The sequence below is a fragment of the Centruroides vittatus genome, unplaced genomic scaffold, assembly GCF_030686945.1.
Source record: "Centruroides vittatus isolate TY-2023 unplaced genomic scaffold, ASM3068694v2 contig_971, whole genome shotgun sequence".
Lineage (NCBI taxonomy): Eukaryota > Metazoa > Arthropoda > Arachnida > Scorpiones > Buthidae > Centruroides > Centruroides vittatus.
The window spans coordinates 2,721,509-2,746,866 of record NW_027122644.1 but is presented as its reverse complement, the minus strand read 5'-3'; the positions used below and the strand labels follow the sequence as shown (position 1 = coordinate 2,746,866).

The 25,358-nt window shown below is 28.3% G+C and overlaps 1 protein-coding gene across 2 annotated transcripts in view; it reads right to left on the bottom strand.

The window, feature by feature from the left end:
* Nucleotides 1–941: 941 nt before the first annotated feature.
* The window catches only part of IntS3 (integrator complex subunit 3), a 111,885-nt gene continuing 87,468 nt past the window's right edge, over nucleotides 942–25,358 (bottom strand). The window contains exons 24-30 of one of the 2 annotated variants that reach the window (XM_067282891.1): nucleotides 24,917–25,030; nucleotides 21,995–22,043; nucleotides 14,820–14,987; nucleotides 14,289–14,377; nucleotides 9,936–10,008; nucleotides 5,997–6,153; nucleotides 942–1,471 (exon numbers count right to left, since the gene is read on the bottom strand). In XM_067282891.1, coding sequence (XP_067138992.1) covers nucleotides 1,397–1,471; nucleotides 5,997–6,153; nucleotides 9,936–10,008; nucleotides 14,289–14,377; nucleotides 14,820–14,987; nucleotides 21,995–22,043; nucleotides 24,917–25,030 — 725 coding nt within the window. In that variant the 3' untranslated portion in view covers nucleotides 942–1,396. Of the gene's footprint in view, nucleotides 1,472–5,996; nucleotides 6,154–8,779; nucleotides 8,841–9,935; nucleotides 10,009–14,288; nucleotides 14,378–14,819; nucleotides 14,988–21,994; nucleotides 22,044–24,916; nucleotides 25,031–25,358 lie in introns of those variants that run through there. The other variant, XM_067282892.1, reaches the window with a different exon arrangement.

Below are 25,358 nucleotides of genomic sequence, written 5' to 3'. Positions count from 1 at the left end.
TCTAAGTCAATTATTTATCTTTCATTATATATATATAAATATTTTTATGAAATTAAACTGAAAAAACATATACTTATTAGCTTATAAACAGTTTAACTGAATAAAAATTTAGATTAAATAATACTTTTCTCAGTTTATAATTTTAGTATTGATAAAATCTATAATACTGAATCAGAATATGAATGAGTAAAGTATACCAAATTAATAATAAAAGTAAAATAATTTTGCCTACATAAATATGAAATCTATTTTTAAAATAGTTTTTATTTTTATTTTTATCAAATGCAAAAAAAAAACATTCAAATATAAATAAAATTTTAAAATATTTTTCTAAAATATTATTGTAAACTCCATAATAAATTAACAAATTTTATTTCTAAAATGCATATAATTAAATTTTTGTTTTGAATTTCTAAATTTTAAAAATATAACTTGAATTTTATTTGAAGAGCTAATATAAATATATATATATATATAACAAAAATAATTTTAACACAATAATCCTGTTTATATCAATAGATACTTTTAAAATTATTATTTTTAGAAATTAAGAATTTGAAATGATTTTGCTTAAGAAATAATAAAATAAAATAATTTTAAATTTAAAAATATCCTTTTTAAAATGTCAATTAGTGTTTTTATGTAACTTTTTATTAAATTACTAAAATTTTTCTTCCTTCTATAAAGCTATTTTGAGAATAAATTTATAATTAATTCTAATTGAAAAAAATTTGCAATAATCATAAATCATTAACCAGAACAGAAAGCAGAAAAATATGAAAATTATTATTATTATTTATATTTATTAAAATGAATGTGTTTAATAATTTCAAACTTTTTGTTTTTTCTTCATTGTGGTTTAAAACAACCCAAAGGCTGTAACAGAATATTAATATGTTTTGAATGTCATTTTTGTGTATTTAATAATTGAATTTTATATATTTCTGGACCATTTATCTTTTTTATTTATTTTTTTAATAAATATTTGTAAAAGTTTACCTTAAAAACAATAGAGCACATTTTTGCTGGACACACAAATAGTATGTACACAGACATGAAAGTTTTCATGGATTGTTACAATGAATTTGAGAACTATCAGCTTCAACATTCCATAGTTCTTCAGTATAAACAGGATGTTTCACCAATAATTCAGTTTTTGTTTTATTCAACAGTTTCAAATATAAAGTCACTTTGATCCCGTTGCACGATGCTGAACTGATTTGTTTTTGTTTCTTCCACCCTTTGATGAAAGTCCGTGAAACAAGGAGATATTTAATGAAGTTTGTAACAATGATGAAGCTTACAAATGGAAATGAACTCCTTGCACACTGATGACATTTATTATCCAGAATATCTGGGCTAGTATATAACTGTATCTATACAGTATTCAACAATATCAGTCACTATCAAATTCCACACCAACTGTTCGTTTTTTTTTCCTAGGTGGTTTGGGTTTCAATGTTTCTTCATCCTAAAACAAAAAGATAAATAACTTTGATTAAAAAATTATTCATTACAAATATATAAAAACTGAATTATTTAATGCATCTTGAACAATTAGATTTAAAAAAAAAAAACAGCATTAAGTAATTCAGCTAAGTTAGTACAGTAGCTAGTTATTATAAATGAAATGATTTAATGAAAGAATGTAATTAATGAAATGAGAGAATCAATACATTGACCATTTAAAACATTTAAAACACTAATGGTTTTATTATGTCTAAATGACTTTTCCTTAGAGTACTACTGAGAAACACTTACAAGTTATCCTGTATTTACACCCATTTTCTCATTTAACTATTTTCCACGAATCCTTTTTTTTTATTGTACTTCTGACAATATGAATAATTTCAAATACATGCTCCACTTTGATTCCTCACATTATAAAAAAATATTATAAAGATATACTTTATTTTTTTTTAATTTTTTAAATTGTGTTTTCATTTGTTTTGTTGTTGTTATTGTAAATTTTTAGTATTTTATCTTTCTTTTGTATTTGTTTGTTAAGGAGATATTAGGAGTGCATGTTGTCCAAACCAACAAATAGCTCACCCTGATAACTAAATTCAGTTGCACTGGAACTTAGTAGAAGTGAGATATAGCCTAGTGAAGTCTTTGACACAAAGACTTCACTATTCTCACTAGGCAATATAACACCATGTACAAAAAGTGCAAAGTTATAAAATATAAAGTACGATTAAAAAAAAATATGAATTAAAAGAAATAATTAAATTATTAATTTCTTTATAAAAGATTTTTGCAAATAAACTTAAAAGGTTTAAAATTATGAAACAGTGATCTTCGATGAAATTAACAGCTCTATGTAAAAATGGCACATCAAACCAGAAAATCCAGTAGTAAAACAATAAATTTCAAAAATGCTTGATAAAACAAATGTTTTCAATCACTTTCAGTGATTTGTTCTATATCATTAGCGAAGTTGAGGTCAAAGTTTTAAACGTGAAAACGTGTACGTAGGACGTTTGGCGCTGCTTTCCTGTAAGCCCAGAAGTTTGACAATGGTGTTTGGAATGTTGAGCATGATTCCACTGACTATCCAAACACCATTGTCGAACTTCTGGGCTTACAGGGAAGCAGGGCCAAACGTCCTAAATACACGTTTTCACGTTTAAAACTTTGGCCTCAACCTCGCAATTAATTAATGTAAATCTAAAGACAATCACTGAAAGTGATTGGAAATATTTGTTTTTATTATGCATTTCTTAAATTTAATGTTTTACTACTGGATTTTCTAATTTTTATATTATGAGAACAGAAGAGATATTTAATCTGAGTTTGAGCAGAAACTTCTTATGTGTGCACCAATTCTAAGAGACCAGAACCCATTCACAACCTTCCCAATAATATTTTGCTAACTCACCAATATTTAGAAATGGGGCTGGTCCACACCCAAAGTTGAAGGATAAAAATAATTATTATCCTTCAACTTTGGGGAGTGGCCCAGCACCACTCATATTAACAGCATAGTAACTTTTATGGTAATACCTTCTAACAATTCACAAAAAGTAGCCAATCAAAGAACGTATTATTTAACCCATTTTCTGAATCAACATTTAACATAGATACAGAAAGTGTAAATTAGCATTGATTTTGGGCCACAAAAGACTACTGTTAATCTATTTGCAATACACTAGTGAAGATCCTTAATATCCGTCACGATCTTTACGATGAATCGTCTCGAGTTGGGTTTTGCGACTCGAGAATGTCCGTAAGATGGTTCGAGGAAAGCTACACCTCCACACTCAACAAGTAAATATATACAGTTTATTTACACAACAAATATTTACAAGATGTACAATGTTCAACAACATTACATACGCTATGTAACAAAGATGTGGTATCGCTAGTCGGCTTGTCTGTTGGGGACTGTTAGTCTCCGGGGAACCCAAGTCGCTTTTCCGGAGATGGCTCAACCGCGTGGCCGTCCGTCTCTGCACTAACCTTTTTCCGGAGGACTTTCCAAGAGGAGAACGCTCTCTCTATACACCTCGAAGGCTTACCTAGTGTCAGAGACCACCACGTATCCGGTCTCTCGCCCTTTCTCCTCGTTTCTCCGCCACCCTTCCAATTTAAGGGATCCTGCTGCAACCACCCGCGACCAATCAGTTCCTTCCCCTTTTTTGAGAGCTTCCAAAGACGTCCGCCCTATTTCCCGCCGACATAGCTCACATTCGCATCCGTCCCGTTTACATTTTTTTCCCAAGCCGGCCGACACGTAGCACACACATTGACCCCTAAACGAAACCGCTACTCCTTTGATCTTTCCGGCCGTTTATGGCCCCAACGCCAGGTGGGTCCAATTATCTCTGTCGCGTGGCTTTTCGACTTAGGACGCTAAAAGTGACCTTTACAACACTGTTGAAAACTTTTATGGGTGAGGGTATTATTTTAAAAGCATGATCAATATGGAGTGTTTCACCATCTTGTTCAAGAGATGCAATTGCAAGATCACAAAACATTATTTTAATTATATCTGTATGACACCAGAAATATTTGATCATACTCTTTCAATTATTGGACTTATCATTGTTTTTCTCTTGTTAGTATGTTACTTTTTTGTTTAGCTATCTCTCATCCCAGAGACTCGTCATTGCACTAAGGTGAGCAAAACTAAATGACTATCATGGCAATCATATTTTTTATAATTTTACTAATAACTTAATTTCTTTGTTCTATATTTTTGGCCATTGATGATGCCCACCAAACAATATCTAATAGTTATTGTCTGGGAAAAAACATGTTTCCCCTTATGTCATTCCTGTGCATGCATGGAATAATGGAACAATTTTTGATTTGATTTTTGTGAAACCGTGTTGTATTATTCTTCGAAGTATCAAACACAAATCCGTGTTAATAACAACCACTTGGCTTTTTTCCACCTTTATTTAGTTGATACGCAAATGTTCTTTTCCGTTCTGTTCTTTCTGGTGGTATTCGCCGTTTCTATAACAATGGCTATTGTTGATTTTTGTGAAACCGTGTTGTATTATTCTTCGAAGTATCAAACACAAATCCGTGTTAATAACAACCACTTGGCTTTTTTCCACCTTTATTTAGTTGATACGCAAATGTTCTTTTCCGTTCTGTTCTTTCTGGTGGTATTCGCCGTTTCTATAACAATGGCTATTGTTGATTTTTGTGAAACCGTGTTGTATTATTCTTCGAAGTATCAAACACAAACATTTGCGTATCAACTAAATAAAGGTGGAAAAAAGCCAAGTGGTTGTTATTAACACGGATTTGTGTTTGATACTTCGAAGAATAATACAACACGGTTTCACAAAAATCAACAATAGCCATTGTTATAGAAACGGCGAATACCACCAGAAAGAACAGAACGGAAAAGAACATTTGCGTATCAACTAAATAAAGGTGGAAAAAAGCCAAGTGGTTGTTATTAACACGGATTTGTGTTTGATACTTCGTGGAACAATTTTTTTTTTTTGCTAAACACAAAACTACTCCCATCAAAATCTATTTGGAATATATTCCAATACATTGTTGTTGTTGCCTCTGAAATGGCTTCCTGACATACATCAACATGGTACAGTACATCATTTATGTTACATTATGTGTGCCTGTCTGAATGTATTTTTATACAGTATTTCAATAGACTTTTATATTATATGGTCAGTCGTGGAAAAATAAGATGGCTTCATATAACATCAGCAGAAAATGGAAAAGTTATATTAATAAACTTATTTAACAAAAACCAGACTTTCTTCAACATACAGTTGTCCTTTATGATAAAACCAGTGGAAGTCCAAACCAGAATCCTATAATTGACTAAGATTTGCTTCTATATACACTTTATTTGCTAATTTTCAATCCAGAAATAGAATAATATTTGCAAAGGATACCTTGGTTGGAATCTTGACAACTCATTAACAATTTTAGAATTATTATTATTAAAATATTTTAATTTTTCATTTCTTTACTCTCTTGTTCATGTCAAAATGAAATTCACAAATACAAATGTTTTTATAATTCAAATCACATTCATTCATATTCTTGAATTCTCTCTATTTTGAACTTATTTTAATTATATCAGTATATTAAGTAATAGCTGTTGCAATAAAATAATTATTTTCTTATCTTTTTAAAAGATATTTAATTTATTCTGCAAAATATTTTTGTAACGTGATTTGTTTATGATTTCAATACACAGTAAAACCTATTCAAAATGAAACCTTAATAAAATAGAAACCAGCCTACACAGGAAAAAACAGCAACTTTCTGTGTTAAAAAAACCCTGTTCAAAACTCCAAAAAATATTCAGTACCACATGCATTGGGTTTATACAGGTTTTACCATATATAAATAAAACAGAGGTTATTTCTAAATATATACTTGTTTTGTAATGATATACAGTATTTCAAATTATTTTTGTGTAGACCCACATATATAATAAATATTATAACATTTTATTTTATAACTTTGTTTATTTATATAGGAAGAAAAAGGAATATACAAACCTCACTGCTATCCATATCACTCTCAGAATCTACAGTTAACTGTTTCGACTTGGCTGTACTTTTAGGCCCAATGCCTTTCCCCCTACCTCCTGTTCTTACTGATTTAGAAACTTTGATATCATCAATATCTTCAACCAAGGCAAATAAATCACTGTATCTATGAATAAAGAAATATTTCAAAATTTGAATAACAATTATCAATAATATGTACCTTAATTGAATTAAAAATACATTTTTAATTATTTAAAAATATCCATATTTTCGAAATAATTTTTTTAATTCAAAAAATTTTCTTTAAATCAGGAGAAAATGTTACAAATGAAGACAATCACAAAATAATTGTATTCTTATTGGCTCTTCATAGTTAAAACACCCAATTTAAACATAGTGAAGTCAATCTTTTATCATAAACTCTTTTATGTCTAAGAATGTAAAAAAACCGCTTTCAATTGCAGATGCTTGCATAGGAAAAAATCTACAATTATTTTGTGGTTATCTTCTTTGATTATACATTTATTAACCATTTATTTTATATTTAATTATAATTCAATTATAATTACAATTAAATTTTTTGATTTTCCCATAAATAATATTTAAATCCAAAGACAAACTTGTGATTTCAAAATTTCTATACATGGCCAAGCAAACAAAATAATAAATTTATATCCACAAAGTCTAAATATTCATAAATAGAAGTTTTCTAGATAATCATCTTCATAAAATAAAAAAATGGCATCAGATAAAATAAAACATAATGAGAAGAATTACAACAATCTATTTTACATAAGAATTAACCATATTAGAATCAATTTTATATAATTAAACATAATAAAAATATGTAACATTTTATAACAAAATACAATAACTTTGCATTGGAAGAACTGTCTTTGTCTACATTCAATCTTAAAACAGATTTTACAACTAATTTTAAGTTAGATTTTACTTACACAGAAAATTATCAAGTAATTACAATCAATATCAAGCATTTAGAAACTTTTTTTATTATTATTTTATATATTAATTAGGCTAAGTAAATTAATTATTTAATCAGAAAAATAATAGCACAGTTATTTTTTATAAATAATAAAATAATTGAAAAATTTTGATGTTTTTGAAACAAGTATTATTTCATTACAAATTAAATTTTTTTAATCCTACAAGGGGATGGCATGATGTTGGGTCACCAATTTTGATCAAACTCAATGAGGATATAGTTCAAGCCCAAGGACTGACATGTGCCAAGCAGTAAGGCACAACACTCAAAATTAAAAAAGTAAATTAAAGTTATAAATTGCATAATCCCTAAAACCCTTTAATAATCCTAAAACCTATTATTTGCAGAATGGCTGGTGGCTCAGTGGAGGCATGCTAGTTTTGTAATCATTAGGTTGATGTTTCAAATCTCATTAATATTAATATAATTCTTTTATAAAACTATAGTTTTTGCTTTATCCTTGATATTTTTAAAGTAAGAGAGAAAAACTGATTTATTTTTAGAAAACGACAAATGTATAATAGACAGGGAAATAAAACAATAAAATCAACTCATTTCAAGTAAGAGGTCAACATCAAACACAATTAAAATGCTACCTAACAATATTTATTTAAAAAACAATATTTTCTGTATATTCGTGTACAGTACATGTTTACTCTATCAACAAAGTCATTGTTTAACCTAAATGTGTCTATAATTGTGTCTTTGTTCACTAAAGAATGAAAAGATAGCTTTGATATCTCATGTTGATACCAATAGCATAGAAATCTGTTCTGCAGAAGAATAACTGCATGACACTATTGCAAAATTATGTTTAAAAGATACTTTTATGTATTGTGAAAGCCTCACTCAAAATCAAGATCTAATTGAAGCCAAGGGTTCTCTGTCAATTTTGGAAGTTGCAAAGGCAGTGAGAGAAAACATTAAATGCTCCAATATTTTCAAATGTGTTATGGTATGTGTGATTCTCCTCCAAATTACTTGATGAGAGAGAAATGTTTTTAAACATTAATCAAGTTTTGTTTTTCCAGTGACATATGTAAATCTTCTTATTGTAAAAATGATGTGTTTATTCAATGTGCATACTGCAGAAATGTTTGTTTCATATGCTTCTACAACAATTATTGCCCACAAAATTGTGCTCCCAAAGAGCAAATAGGTTGAATGACATTAATAAAAATGTCTTTTTTATTAATAAAATTGGTCTTGAATAATGATAATTTTGTTTATATTTTACCATCTTCCCAAATAATTATAAATACAGTAAATATTATGTATGAATCCCAAATGTATATGAATATTCGAAAATAATTTTGAATTAAATATAATAAATTTAAAAAGATAAAAATACCAAGACTAAAGTACAAATTATAGTTTTATATATAAAAAAATTACTTTAATACCAACAAGATTCAAAACATCACCTTCATGATTACAAAACTGGCATGCTCTCACTGAGCCACCAGCAACTCCATAAATAATAGATACTCAAGGTTTTCAGTGATTATGCAATTTCCAACTTTAATTTTGAGTGTTGCATCTTACTGCTTGGCACATGTCAGTTGTTGGAGATGACCTATATCTTCACTGTCTGATCAAAAATGATGATCCCAATGTCATGCCGTCCTCTCAGACAAAATTTAGATACTTTAATTGTAAAATTAATATTTTAAATTCATAAAAAACTGCATTTGAATAATTATATTTAATTCAGTAACTTCAAAATTTTGGTCTTAAAGCTGGAAGTTAAACTTGGACTTCAAGTCTTTCTCTTAGAATATACACATACCTAATTTGTGGTAGTTATGTATTCAAGCCTCACTTCAAGGAGGTATTTTCTCCAGATGTTTCTAAATTGATTAAAATATGTCTGAATTCTTTAATTAATAACAGATGATGACTCTATTTATTTTAATTATTTCAAATCATTAATTTCTTAATAAAATTTGACATAATTTAATTTTTAAATTAATTCAATCCACGTCAAATGAAGTGAAAACTTTAAATTCTATGACAATTATCAATATTGTCTTGTTGTACTCTTCTCACATTATATAAGATAGTGAAATATAATATGTTCACCTAGAATTCTGATCTCAAAGACAATTATCCCAGAATGACTCTAATTGCTTTATATTATTATCTACAACTGGTAATTTATAAACCAGTGACTGAACAAGATGAAAAGTTAAGCTGTATCTTGTTAAATATGATAGAGTTAATGCCAAATAGTGTGTTACATCAGGTTATAATATAGTCTGATGTAATCCAGCAAAAATTTGGCATTAATCTAAAAATTGGGTAATAATAAAAGAATCAAATTTTTAAACCAAACAAAAAATTATTTTACTTGAAACATTTATTTAAATTTTTAGTTTGTTCCAATGTATTCAAATGTATGATGGCCTATCAAAATAAGCTGAAAATGTTTGGAATAAAGAAAAAATAACTCGGCAAATAAAATTCAGGTGTGTTGTTGTTATAATTATAATTATATGTTCTACTATACTTACTAAGTAGATCTGATGATGATATGTATTTAAACCAAGTAAAATAACTCTCTGCTGGTTTAAAATGTTGGCTCTTTCATTACAAAAGAATTAAGATGATGATACATTATATCAAACTAAATATTTAACATAAAAAAAAATTGTTTTGATGCTTGTGACTTTTTGCAATCTTTCTACACAATCATCATCTGATACAAGAGTTCATAAACTAAATTATACATTGAAAGTTTGTTTCAACTTTCTATGAAAGCTTTTTGAAATATAAACCCTAAAAGATAAAACATCATCAAAAAGTCAATGAAATAGTTAACATCATGTTTGCTTTTTAGATATATATTATTTATTAAAATGTAAACTTTATAGATAAATTCTTTTTGAAGCAATATAACATATCAAATTAAATATAATTTTATATATAAATTATAGATTACTTACTTAGATTTCTGAGCATCTGAACATGATGACTGAACTTGAATTAATGATGACTGTACAGTTTCTTGATTAAAAACTAAGATATTTAAAAGATATTTTAAAAATCAATTATTTTAAATAAAATAAATATTTGAAAGAAACTTTGAAAAAATGTTTTACTAATTAAATACATATTTCTTTTAATAAGTAATATATAATGTATATATATACAGTCGAGTCCACGTAAGTTGACACCCCAAGGGAAAGTGGAAATGTGTCAAGTTATCCGATGTGACAACTAAAGTGAAGTTGGAAAAAAAACCACAAAACTACAATTAATAAAATACTGTAGTGCGTTATACAGTAGTATAGGCTTACAATACATTGTGTCCTCCATTTACAATTACTCTGTAGATGAAAAAATGAAAAATTCGTTGAGTGTTATTTGTTTTGAGTTTTGAGCACTTAACTGTCTCGACTTTCTTTTTCAACAATTATGAACGCCTTTAAAACATCATCTTTACAATTGTCAATTGTTGGAAGTAATGTCTAAAGATTCTTAATGCCACTGGCATGAGAAAATGCAAAATTGGATTCTGGTGTGACATTGATGTAGATTGTATATTTTCTTTTTGTTCATCTGTTATTATTTTATACATAAAAGTACATAAAATGTTAAGGCATTTTTATTAATATGTATATATATGTATTAATAATAATAATATATTATTATATCATTAAATATATTAATTATATATTAATAAATAAATCAACTCCCCTCCTGAAAAAAATGAGTTTGCACCACAGGTGCGGAGTGAATTCATTTTTTCAGGAGGGAGTGTTGACTTATCGGAGTGTGGGACAGCAAAAGTATGTTGACTTATCCGGTAGTGACGAGTTAAACGGTGTCGAGTAAACTGGAGTTTTTTAACATTAATGCCTATATAAGTCAGCCGGAACCACAGAAAACTGATTACTTAACTGGTGGTGTTGAGTTATCCAGGTGGCGACTTATGAGGAGTCAACTGCATATTACACACACACACACACACACACAACATATATATATATATATATAATGTATGTATGTATGTATGTATGTATGTATGTATATGTGTGTAATAACAACAACACAAAGACTATCATTTATTGCATAATATAAACACTTTTAAACTCAAAGTTAAAAAGTGTTTACTTATGTATCATTGATGATATAAATTTGAAGTAAAGAAATTTGTGTTATCTTGTTAAACTTAAGCAAATTTAAAATGAAGAGAAAAAGGAAAATTACGAAAATAATTGAATCAATTAAACATTCCTTAAATAACCAATATCACATAAGAATTTTTCATTATTTTTAATCAATTTATGAAAATGAGCCAAAGTGTTTGAAAATGTTTAAAAATAACTTTTAAATTTAACCTCTAAGAATACTTCAAAGAAATATAATGATTATATTAGATGATAACGTAAATAAAAATATTGCTTACTATTCTAAGTATTTTATTGTATTTATTATTTCTAATATTTTTGAAAATAAACAGATATTCAAAAGCATTAGACTTTGAATAATCACTCATCTTCAAAAATCCAATGTTAATTTTTATATTTTTCTCATTTATAATGAGAAAGTTTTAGCAAGTTTAAAGTAGAAAATAAATAAGGAATATTAAATTCAAATAGAAATATAGAAAAAAAAAGAGATATTTAATTGATAAACATAAAATTATATTTTTATTGCCATTTTAAGAAAAATAGTATTTGCAAAATTCCCATTGAATCTATGAAATGAAACCATCTTATTTTCTATAATTCTCGTATTATGAAATTCAGAAATATCCCAAAATATAACTATATGAAAATGTTTTAGACCTAGAATTCTCAAATACAGTTATCAAAAAAAAAATTTGACATGACAATCAGATTAATTCCGAACGATTTCCAATCCAGGGAATTAATTTTATATGTTTTCACTCACTTAGTATCATCAAAATATCTGTCACATTTTGAACAGTTCTTAACTGAAATTAAGCTTGGACAACAAAATCCTAAAAGTATAAGAATATGGATGCCATTTCAAAAGATTTTTATTACATTTTCACAAAAGTACAGCTATGAATTACTTTCTATAGTCTAAGCAACATAAAATGAACAAATTTCATAAAAAAATAAAAAGAATGTATTAAAATTTTTCTAAACTCCAAAGTAAAAATAATTTTAAATCATCAAAATTAATTCCATTTCATCATTCACAATTAATCTAAAATAGCAACTGATATATTATCTCCATTATCCAATTATAATACAGTTGGCACACCTTAAAACAAATATCAATAAAGTGAATGCTAACATTAAAGCACATTTTGCCCTTGCCCTGGCAAAATGCAATTATCACAATGTTAATAAGCCAAACCATTGCCATATTTTAATCAGGCTACTTTACTGCTACTATTAACCCCTTCGTACCCGCAATCGAACTGAGTTCGATCGGTTTACATAGCGTTACACAGAAAATGGTGTTTTAGACCCTCGGAGAAAAAAAATCGGCAAAAAAAAAATGTTTTTTTGGACTTTCGGATGTATTTTATAACTAAATTCTGAGTAATTTGATACTAGAAGTTAGATGCCATCTCTTATTTAATTCAATAAGACACCTAATGCCTACCTCCATGCCTACCTTTTTGACTTATTATTAAACATTGGGCTTTGAGATGTCACAACATTAATTTTCACACAATAAAGCAAACAAAAATTTTACTAGAATTCATTAAACCAAACTGTAAATTACCTTCACAACCCCAAAAAATTAACTATTTCCAATAACAGTTGCTTTTTACACTTTTTGACATGAACAATAAAAAGTGGTACTGTAATAAATGTTCCATTTTGAATAGCATAGATTTTCTTCCCCAATAAGCAAAGACAGGTTGATCTCCAATTGTGAAGCAATTCTAACATCTGGTTTTAGTGAATAATTCAGAAAATAGGAGTTAAAGTTTAAGGATGACATCCGTTTAAATGGATGTGGTCCTGTGAAAACATAAGATAGTTTGCATACAGGAAATGGATACAGTGGTACCAGATTTGGCTACTTTGTGCCAAATTTAGCTCCTTTTTTACCCTTTTGGCACCAAAAAGTATTTTCTACTTTTTCAAACAATCCTCAATGGGGGAAAAAAATCACAAATTTTTTTTAGCTTTGTTTTTGTTTAACCACTCTGATACACCACTCTACACTTAAATGGCAAATACCATCTCTTCCTCATTTTGTTTGATTTTAAAATCATTTAGAACATTAATTTGTTTTTGTAAATAAATTTTATTTTATTTAACTTTATTTAGTAAATTAATTTAAAATATTATGATTTAGAGATTTCAATCAACTCCCTAAATTGTGCAACCTTAACATTGACCTTGGCCATGAAAATTGTTAATACAAATTTTTGATAAAGTAAACAATCTACTGTTCCCATGGAAATTTGTACTAATGCAAGTTCGTACTAATGCAAGTTGACTGTAATCATAAAAATTTTAGAATTTTCTAAAGAAATCCAGTTTTTGTATTTGTAGTTATCGTATTTACTTGCATATAAGACAAGGTTTTCATTCATTTTTCACTGCTTCAAAAACCTAGATTGTCCTATACATGCAAGCGAAGGATTCTTTGCATTTTTGCAATAATTTTTGTGAACCGTGTATAGTTCATGCTGCCATTATAGCAGGGTGCTATCAAGGTCATGGTGAATGCTGCTTTCAAAGAGATGATCCAAAAATAGATGGTCACTTAGGAATGATTATTTCATATTTGTTAAATTGGTATTTTTAATGAATATTTGCACATTCTGAATCATTAAAAATAAACCTTTCTCTGGTCATGCACATTATAATCTTTTGGTTTTGCTATGTGGGTATCAGGTGCATGGGAAAACATTCCTCAAGAGCTGATAGCAAAGTCATTCAGGAAATACTATATTTCAAATTCACTTGATGGATCAGAGGACGATGCTTTGTGAAATGAGAGTGAAAAAGAGGAGAGATGTAACGAAGTTTCGGAGGACGAGTCCAAGTAGACAAAAAGTGATAATGTCAAGAAAGCATGGTTGTTTGCCTTAATATGTGATTTGATAATATTTTATTTGCAATTAAACAAAATTAAATTAGAATTGTATTAATACATCTAATTTTCTTTATTTCGATCTTTAAAGTCACACCTCATCCTATATGTGAGATCATCTTATATGCGAGTAAATATGGTATTTTATTTGTAGAAAATAAGGTACTTTGATATTGAAGCATCAAAAAATTATTTCCTAACATTTCATTGTCATTTTGACTAATTACCTTGCAATCTAATATACTGATGATATTTATACTTACATGATGTTTGTTTGCAATTTTGCCTTAACTGATCAAGATGTGCTAAAGTTTGATCAACAGTTGGACCTTGTGATTTGGTAACTTGCTGCCTGAAAAAACAATAAATTTTAATTATATAAAATTAAAATCATAAAATATTATAAAAACTATTTTATAAATTTATCTACACATATGTCAAAATACAGAACAAACAAAACATGCAATTTTTAAGGCTTTTCAACTATTTTTAAAATAAGTAAATCACATAATCAATATCTCAATTAATTCAATCTGAATTTTTTTCTATTTTATTAACAAATGTTTGAAAATTTTCTAACAAACTATGACTAATCATTTAATAGTTGTTTCATTATATAGCAAACTAAGTAGGAATAGACAAATAAATGAAAGAATGAACAGACATATTCATGTTATCAGTTAAGGCAGTTAAATTAATATTAAAAAATAGAGTGACAACGACAAACAAAAATAAAAATATATCATTCAATACATACACTATGACATTTTATTATTATAAAATTTGTCTTTTACCTTTTCCTTTTATTAGGAGTTAAACCAGATTTTGAAAGTTGAGACCCAATTAATTCAGCAAGTTTTTCTTCGTGCTCTTGAGACCAATATTTTAAGACAGATACAACAAACTGATCATTTAATTTAACATCCCTACACATGATGTGTTTCAGTAATTCTGCTGTTGGTCTAAAATTAAAAGAAATATTCATTAACAATATTTCAAACTTTTGTTATTTGTATATCAACAATAAATCATATTAGAAATGAAAAATGAATAATATTGTATTTTCTTCGTACATGCTAAATGATTTATGGATGATGATAAAAGTCTAAGCATTTTACTGAATATAAACTAATTTAGAGACTCCACTTTTATATGTGTAATAATTAGCTTTTAAGCTACAAACTATGCACCTATTCATGCACCATAGCCACATCTTTATACTTTATAATTATATGTATGTTATATACATAAACAGATTCTAGATCAGATAAACAGATTCCAGATAAACATATTCTCAGATCAAAACAAGAAATTATACAAATTTTAATTTTTAGAAAATGAAAACAATTTTTCACAGTCTAAATCAATCAACACGTTTACAAAAATAATTTAGAAATATTTATATTAAATGACTATATATAAAGCATGCAATGCCATAACATTGTAAATGCCATCTTTCTCTAAATATGTTTTATTGAAGAATTGAATTCTATACATAATGTTTTCTGCTGCAAAAACATATTGTGGTGATAGTGGCACTGTAAGTGGTTGTATTTTAAAGCTGAATTTATATGAAGCCATTACGTTTAAAGTGCCAAAGTGCAAGTAATGTGACTTTCGGCACTTAAAACGTTATGGCTTATATTTACATCATTTTGATATTCCAGAGAATTTGTAATCTAGTGAGATTTTTACCATTTTACTGTAAAATTGAAATGAATTCATTCACTAAAGTGTTTTTTTACCTCTCCTGAAAAGTTTGCTTTTTGGCATTTACAACATTATGGCATTGCACATTTCACATATAGTTGCAAATAAGTTCATTACTATTTTAAAACAACTAACATATTAGATGAAATCTGTTATATTCAGTTTTATTGCTCTTGAATATTTAAAAAAGTAAATGAATTAATTCTGTTGTAAAATATTCTTTTTACATTCAGTTCTGAAACTATTTATAAATATTCCAAAAATAATTTGTAATTAATGTGCTTTTCAAAATGCAAGTCTATTAGTAATATTTTATATAAATTAGAATTTCATTAATAAAATTTTATATGAAATTAGATAAACAAAAAAAATTGCTTTCATAACATTTTTATAAATGGTAAGTTTTAATGATAATATTTTAATCAACATAAAAACCTTATCCTATAAATAAAACTATTGGGTTGTTCGGAAAGTTCGTAGCGATTTTTGATAGCCGACAGTTGAGACACCGATTGACGCAAAAATGATTAGAATTGTACAAACCAATGAATATTACGATAAATGACCTTGAGACGCGTCCGTTACAAAAAAACCGTTAAGATTATTCAAATAGCGTTTAATTTGGCTCATTGCAAAAATGGATGCGAACAACGTGCATTATCGACACTTGTTTCTTTTCTTTTTTCGTAAACGCAAAAATGCTGTACAAACAGCAAAAAAGATATGTGATGTTTATGGTGGGAGTGCTGTATCAGAATCAACTGTTCGAAAGTGGTTTGCAAAATTTAAAACGGGTAATTTCAGCCTTGAAGATGCTCCTCGCTCAGGAAGACCTCCTGTTATTGAAGAGGACCAAATCAAAGCATTATTGGATGAAAACCCTCATTACACAACTCGAGAGATTGCAGACATAGTGAAGTCATCAAACAGTACTGTATTTCAACATCTAAAGAAGCTCGGATACGTGAATCGTTATGACATTTGGATACCTCACGACTTAACGGAAAAAAAACTTACTGGATCGCATCTCCATTTGTGATTCTCTTGAAAGACGAAATGAAAATGACCCTTTTCTGAAGCGTTTAGTGACAGGTGATGAAAAGTGGATCATTTATAACAACATCAGCCGAAAACGATCGTGGAGTAAGAAAAATGAATCACCATTAAAAACTCCAAAGGCCGGTCTTCATCCAAAGAAGGTCATGCTCACTGTCTGGTGAAATTGGAAAGGAATCCTGTACTATGAGCTGCTTCCACAGAATCAAACAATTGATTCTGATAAGTATTGTTCCCAATTGGATAAGCTGAACATGGCAATTAAAGAAAAACGTCCGCAACTGGCCAATAGAAAAGGCATTGTGTTTCACCAAGATAATGCCAGACCTCACACGTCTTTACGAACACGCCAAAAATTATCGGAACTAGGCTGGGATGTTTTACCCCACCCCCCTTACTCACCCGACCTTGCCCCGTCAGACTACCGTTTGTTCCGTTCTCTACAAAATTCCCTTCATGATAAAAACTTTGATACTTTGGAAGCTTGCAAAAACCACGTGGATCAGTTTTTCGCAGAAAAAACTGGAAAGTTCTATGAAGAGGGTATCATGAAGCTGCCCCATAGATGGCAACACGTCATTAAAAACAATGGCGCATACATAATGGAATAAAAGTATATTTTTAGTATTAAAACAATTTCTTTTATTTCTCTTAAAAATCGCTACGAACTTTCCGAACAACCCAATATATTTCCTTACTGAAGAGACAATATAAAATAAAATAATCAACCATTCCAACTTCAGCAAAAATTCTTTAATCCTAAGAACGTTTTCAAACGCATTAAGCATCCATCTTCAGTTACATCTTTAAATTAAATATGAAATTCGAACAATATTAAATTCGAACAAATATTACGTAAATTAACGGTACGATTACAATACATAAATAAATACATAAAAAATAAAAATAAAATAAAATAAACAGGATTATCGTAATTTTACAAAATTATGCCAATATTTCATAAACAAAAATAAAATAAAAATAAAAATAAAACAAAAAATAAAAATGAAACAAAAAACCAACGTGCGGTTTAAACCAATCACGGATTATCGCAGTATTTCTTTACAATTGCCTTCATCCGTCATTAAAGATTTAAAAACAATATCAGCTCTAGGATTATCGTACTTCTATGTTTAGTCCAAATCATCGCACAAAGATTTCCAAGCTGTGGAAAGCCCATCAGCGTCCCTATAATTAATGCATTGCGTACTTCTCTGCGCCCTGTGGATTTCCAATTTTTCGAAAAACTTTATTGCGTGTCTCGATCTAGTAGACCTGATGATAGAGGCTTGGTCCCAAAAGACCGTGATGCCTTGCTGCTTAGCATAACTGGCCAGGACGGTACTATCAACTGATTTTTCCACCGATCGCTTGTGTTCATTAATCCTCTTTTTTAAATTTCTCAAAGTTGCCCCTATATATACTAATTTAGAATCGAACCTATGATCCCTTAATGGTATCGAATAAATTCCTGTTAGTGAGTTACGCTCATACTTCATCTTATCATTCCTTAAAAGCTTGTATATGGTCGGATTACGTCGATAAATAACCTGCAAATTCCTACTCCTGGAAATCCTTTTAACCAACGGCTTAAGAAAAGGAATGTAATCGAGGATCACTTTTTCTCTTGGTTGGTTTCGACTCCTCCCACGTGTTCGGTTATGGTCTTTCTTAATGAGAGCATCTATTTTTTCTGTTCTGTAGCCATGTTGCAAAGCCGTTGTTCGGATGTATTGTAGCTCTTTAATTGTATCTAAAACATCGGTGCAGTGTGTGTGTGTGCTCTCTGTATCCACGAGCGAAATACTGCCATCTTGATATGCCCAGGGTCTGCGGAGTTCCTAGGGATAACGATTGGGACTGATGTCGGTTTCCGATAGACATTCGTGCGGATTTCCCCTCCTACACATGTTATAGTGAGATCCAAGAAATTAACACTGTTATAACTTTGCTGATCCAACTCTAGAGTTAAACCATAGGGGTTTTGATTCATTAAATCTATAAACTTTTTGATGTTGCGATTGTCCTTCCACACGATAAAGATGTAACTGAAGATGGATGCTTAATGCGTTTGAAAACGTTCTTAGGATTAAAGAATTTTTGCTGAAGTTGGAATGGTTGATTATTTTATTTTTATTTTAACCTTATCCTAAAACATCATCTTAACATTAATAATTTCATTCATTTACTATTTATAATATTGTATATCATACACATTGATGAGCATAAATTAAGAAAATGAGATATAAATTCAAATATTTAAATGAAACTTGCAATAAATTTAATCAAACTTTACATGGGACATACATTTTGACATAATTCATCAAAGTTTTGAAAAATATCACATAATCTAGAATTTTACTTTTATTAACTATTTTAAAACTGCTTTTAACTCTATTAATTTGATTATTATGTATATTGTTACTAATTCATGTAATTTAATACTGTAGAACCATGGTTCTCAATCTGTGGTCTGTGGAACACAGGTGCTCCGTGAAGCCACTTCAAGTGTTCCACAAAAAAATCAAATATACAATTAAAAATTGTTGCAAAGGAAAAATCAATAGAATGTATAATAATTTTTGTATGGGAATGTAATCTGCAAATGCCAATGATGTCATATACTAGACCAAGTGCACTTGATTTCAAAAAGGTTTGCCACCTGCTTTAAAGCTGATGTAAGTGTTCTGCAGAAAAAAATGTCAAAGTTTAGTGTTCCCCGACTTCAAAAAGATTGAGAACCACAGCTAGTAGGGTATATCATGCATTTTAGCCCATTAATAATTTAATTAATAACTAACATATAATATATCTATGACCATTATACTAATAAGCATTTTAGCTTCCACTTAAGAGTCCTCTAGCCCTTTTTTTTTTTGGGTCAATCTACAAACATTACATAAAACCCAATATCACATCAATTAATACATACTAAAATCTATTATAAAAAAAAAGACATTATTTCTAATATATAATAAGTTACAATTTTATAACTTACATAGAACATAAATATAGAATTTATTAATTTTTTTTTAGAAACTAAAAATGTATCACTGTTTTTATAATGCATCCTCTTCAGTATGACATGTCATTATGATTAGAAATGCATAATCTACATTTCCAGTGCACTTTTTTCTTTTGTTTTTGACAATTCAATTAATATCTACATTTTTTTATCGTTGCTAGGAACAAAAAAATGGGATATGATTTGAGAATTGGAGTTGTCAAAACAGTCAGTCATCAAGCAGTGAAAAATCTTCAGATAATTTTGATGTCAAAATGTCAATGAAAACTTAAATCAAACCAATTCTCTCAAAATAACTCCTTTGGGATAAAAAAAAAGGCCCAGCAATGTCCAGAATTATTTCTTCTAACATTTTACTTGAATGAGCAGGATCCAAATATGAAGTAGCAACTAAAACTCCCACACAGTCTTGGGATTTATTCATTTCATCTTGCATGCTAAAGTCATCCTATGCACAAACCATAAAGATAGAATACTGTCTAAAAAAATTTCAGCAGCAGATGTTGGTTGTATGTCTGAATGCATTCATCAGAATATTTTGGTTACTGGAGTTGAAAGGAATTAAAATGTTCCAATTCATAAACAGTATCTTAGTAAAATGTCAAATCCCAATATATCATGCAACCATGTCTGTATTTGAAAAATTTGAAAGTATCTGATTTGACGACAAAAAAACAAGAGCAGAGCATCATTAATCTGATAAATTGGTGGCATTTTCATACATCTGAAATCGTTTTATATGAAACTGATAGAATTGTTTGATTACAAAAATGTTGCAATTAATAAACTGTTGATCCCATTTTGTGATAGCTATCCATTCAGACAAAGCATGAAAAGCAAGCTAGCAAATTATGGAATCAAAGTGTGCAACTCATCATGTGCAACTCAAATTAGTTGAATATGATGGCAATGCTTATTTAGAATTGCTGATGCAGCTCCATATAAAACAATAAAATAAAATAAACCAGATATACTGTTGTGTTTCAAGCAAATGAGAGACAAAACCAGTTCACTTCTCCATACATGGATTAAATGACAACATGACATTAGTTAGTTATGTTCCAAAAAAGAAGAAAACAGTTATTTTTTAAGCAAAATACTCATACATCAAATAGCTGAAATCAGTAAAGACAGAATGACTATACACAGATATCTGAGATTTTCTAAGATTCCCTATTGACAACATATAATGAAGTGAAAGCATTAATCATAATAACTGCCCATACTGTTGTTCCATCACTTCTGAAACTCTCTCTTTGCATTATATTGAAGAGAAAAATCTAATGCCAATTTTTTTCCAGATGAATTAGCATCAAAACTAATTTGTTAACAAAAATTTTGGATCATCTGTGATGAGAACATTCCCCACCATTCAGGTGGCCAATTCTGATGCTGTCTATTCCATTCCAATTGAGCTCTTATGGATATAGGTTAATGGGCTAGAGATTACAAATTTATTGGCTTACTGATTTCCTTCAAAAAGGTTTCTAGCTATAGTCTATCTTGATACTCATCTCCAAAAAAAGCTGAAAAACTGTCATGTATCTATTGAATTTTGATGTTGTACCTTCATGTTCAACCTTCAGATGTCCATCTAGCACAGCACATGTTACTGTCTATTGAAACTGATTATAACAACTCATAACCCAATTTATTTAATTAACACCACAAAATTTTTTCCTGATAGCAGATTTTGTGCAATTGTTTGAAACTGATAATCTTGAAAGGGCATTTTCAGACAAAAATTCTGAAACCTCTGCTTAATTTTCACTAGCTTCCAATCTACCAATGGCTGTTCACCTTGTTATACAAATATTATCATAAAGGCATCTGGAACAAAAATTTTATCTTCAGCAATAACATTGTTGTTAAATCAGAAATTAAAAGGAATGTTTGGAGAGCTCTTTTAAAGTTGTTCTTACTTTGTATAGGTAATTCTATATCAGAATATTTCCAGAAGGTTTCACTAGTCAATGGATTATAATACATATGATTACTAATTTTGATTAAAAACAAATTTCATTTTTAAGACAATTAAATCATGGAACATTCTTAATTTATGCACCCTAGTATTATATATAGTGTGTATATACTATATATAATTACATAATTACAAGCTACAGATGTTTTAATCATTATGTATTTGAAATAAAGTTTTAAACAATAACTAATACTTACTTCTCTTGTTTTAATAAGAGCAATATACTTGTAAGTGCTTCAGCATGCGCTGTAAGAATTAATAAATTTATAAAACTTGAATTTCATATGATTAAATATTAAAATATTCAATGATCAAGATATAAAATTATGTCATAGTAGATAGAAATTAAAATATTTGTTTGTATAATATTACATATTAAATTCATTCATTCAAACAAATTACTAAATTCATATATTATAAGTAAAACTATATTTTTCTCAAACTTTGATTTTTAAAATAATTCGGTTAAAAATCAATGCATAGAAAACCCTCATAAATATTGATAAAATGAAAATATGTTAAATAGATCATTTTAAACACTAAATGACTGACAATTGGATAAATCTGTTATAATTTGTAATGACACAAATATACCAAAATTGTCTGAATTTATGTTTATATATATATATAATGGTTGAAAATATGTTGAAAATTGGTTGGAAAATATAATGGTTGAAAATTGTTATATATATATATATATATAACAATTTCTACTGAGCTATTATATTATTTATCTTTTTCAACTATTTCTGTGTTTTCATTGCATTAAATGCTTTATAAAAACAAATTTTAAATCATATATTTAAAACTATAATCTCTTAATAAATAAATAAAAATATTATTAAAACCAAAAACTGGAATAAATCAGCACTACATGATAACTCTAAATTTTTATTTGTCAGCTGAAAATGTATGAAAGTCCAAATTTTACATATAAAAAAAAAGCAATTTAGTAGTATCAAAGTATCATGTGTGAAAAAGCAAGTTGTCCAAAAACAATATCCAAAAGTCAAGGATTACATATACTACTAATATAGAGAATGTTGTAGCATGAAATGTTATGATCAATGTCATATATTATCAAAGTAAATTAGTAGCAGTTAAATAGACATAATTAATTTATAGAAGTGGAACACTTTTGTTGTATTGCAGATTGCAATCAGATATCAAATCATGTTAACCACAGCACTTTTCTCAATACTAAAATGAATTAATACTATAAATATAAACATCCATATTCATGTTATGTTATGAAACATTTTTTAAACTTTTAGTATATCATTAAAATTCTGTAATTAAATTGCTAATTTTATTGCCATTATTAATTTCATAATTATTTTCGTTTAAAAAAAATAATTTGAGTTATATAAAGTATGGTAGATAATAATATTTAATCTTATAATATAATTGAGATGGGTTGATAATGATAATAATAAACGCAGAACCCAAATGGTTAGGAGCTGAAAGTTGAAATTTGGTACAGAGGGTACATCACAGGGTACATCAGAGGGAGAATGTACACTAAGAAGGAATTTTTCAAAATTCCCCCGTGGGGAAGAGGGAGAGGATTAAGGCTTACTGTGAAGAACTCGGCTTCTATTATACTATTTTAGATGCAGTTTTTTGCATTTTTGATTGTGTTTTAATACGGTATGCCATGAGAATGCACATTAAGAAGGGATTTTTTGAAATTCCCACTGTAGGGGAGAGAAAGAGAGAGAATTAAGGATTACCCCAAAGAACTGGACTTCTACTGTACTGTTTTAAACGTCTTTTTTTTGCATTTGATGTGGGAAATCGAACATATTTTTAGACCCTTCTAAACATTCTCAATGATATTTAGTGTTCCATTGTATATAAAGTTGACATAGGGAGTGCATGCGCATAAGTTCACTTTATTCAAACTCTGCATCTTAAAATTCGATTTTATGTTCAAATTTATATTTATGAATGATTATGAAATAGGGTTTATACAAAAACCAACTTTTTAAAACTGGTTTTCAAATCTCAACTTTTCTATGAAACCGGTTTTGAATTTTTCCCCCAAAAAAGAAAATACGAGATATTTTCAACTTATTTTAAAACTTTTGAATTTATTTAATATTTGTAACATTTCAAGAATATAAAAAAATATAATTGACCAAGTCTACAAAAAACACAAAACAAAATAAAATGCTAGAATATTACATTAAAATACAAAATTTACTCCATAGAAAACCATTCAAAAAACGAATAACAATGAATGCCTGCAAAATATTATTTTATTTCTTATTTTTCAAGAAAATATGATTTTAGAAAGCAAAGAACGTCTATAGATCTATTGCTCAACCATGTCCTTATTTTACACAAAATTGCCAGAAACAGAAAAAACTCTCTCACTTGCCACTGAGCTGGGTTTAATCATCTTTACAGAATTAAATAATAAATCAAAATTTTTTGTTATTCTGTTTGTACCTTCTGATGAAATTGATCTCAATTTTAGGGGACTGTATTCATGAAAGGTCGCTTGTAGAAGTATGGTTCTTTTGACTTTTTGCTCCTCAGCTCTGATAAGGTCCCAACCATCTCATTCAGAGCTTGAATTGAGCTGAATTTTAGGCGTAGGGGAATTTTTTGTTTTGTAGTTAGTTTTATGAAACTTAGTATTTAACAATATTCCTGTTTTATGCCAGAGACGATTTTGTGTCAAAATGTTGATATTTTTAATCAAATAATTAATTACTTTTTATGTTTTAGGTATAGGCTCAAAAACTGGCTGTTTTACTTGGGAAAACCCGGTTTTTAAATTATACAAATTTCTTCAAAAAACTGGTTTTTCAAAACCGACAAACCTTATTCAGGAAGATCCAGCATATTTTTCAAATTTAGTAAACCTGAAGAAGAACCCAAAAGGAGTTATGAAAACATTTATTATTCATCACTTAGTACTACACACCAGCTAGTAGTTGAGGTGAGTCTTAATTATCGTTATCTCAGTGTGGTAAGCAGTTATCAAAAATTATCTAATTATCCAAACGAATGTCCAATCAAATACTGGATGAATATATAAATTCATCCAACAAAACCTTAAATACTCCAGTTAACAAACGTTTTCAACCAAATTAATAATTTAAACTTACCTTGAAATTCTAATTTTGGTAATATCGGAAGTATATAATCAAGAGGAATATTATGAGCAGCAATTAATTGCCACAAACAAAACTGTTCGAAAGATTCCCATTCTAAACTGGCATCTATATGAAACAAATTATTAATATAAGAATAAATCATTTTTAAAGCAATTTAAAAAATGTTAAAATAAAAATAATATGTATACTTTTCTAATTATATTAATAATATATTTTTATTTTGAATACTGATTTGACTGTGAGCAAAATAACTTGGAAAAATCAGTTTTCTAATATTTGCTGATAAGCAAAACTACCAAGTATCAATATAATACAGCGGTACCTCGTATAACATACTTAATCCGTTCCAAGTGCACGTCCGTTAAGTAAAACATCTGTTATACGAAACACATTTTCCCATAGAAATACATGTTAAAACATCTAATTCGTTCCA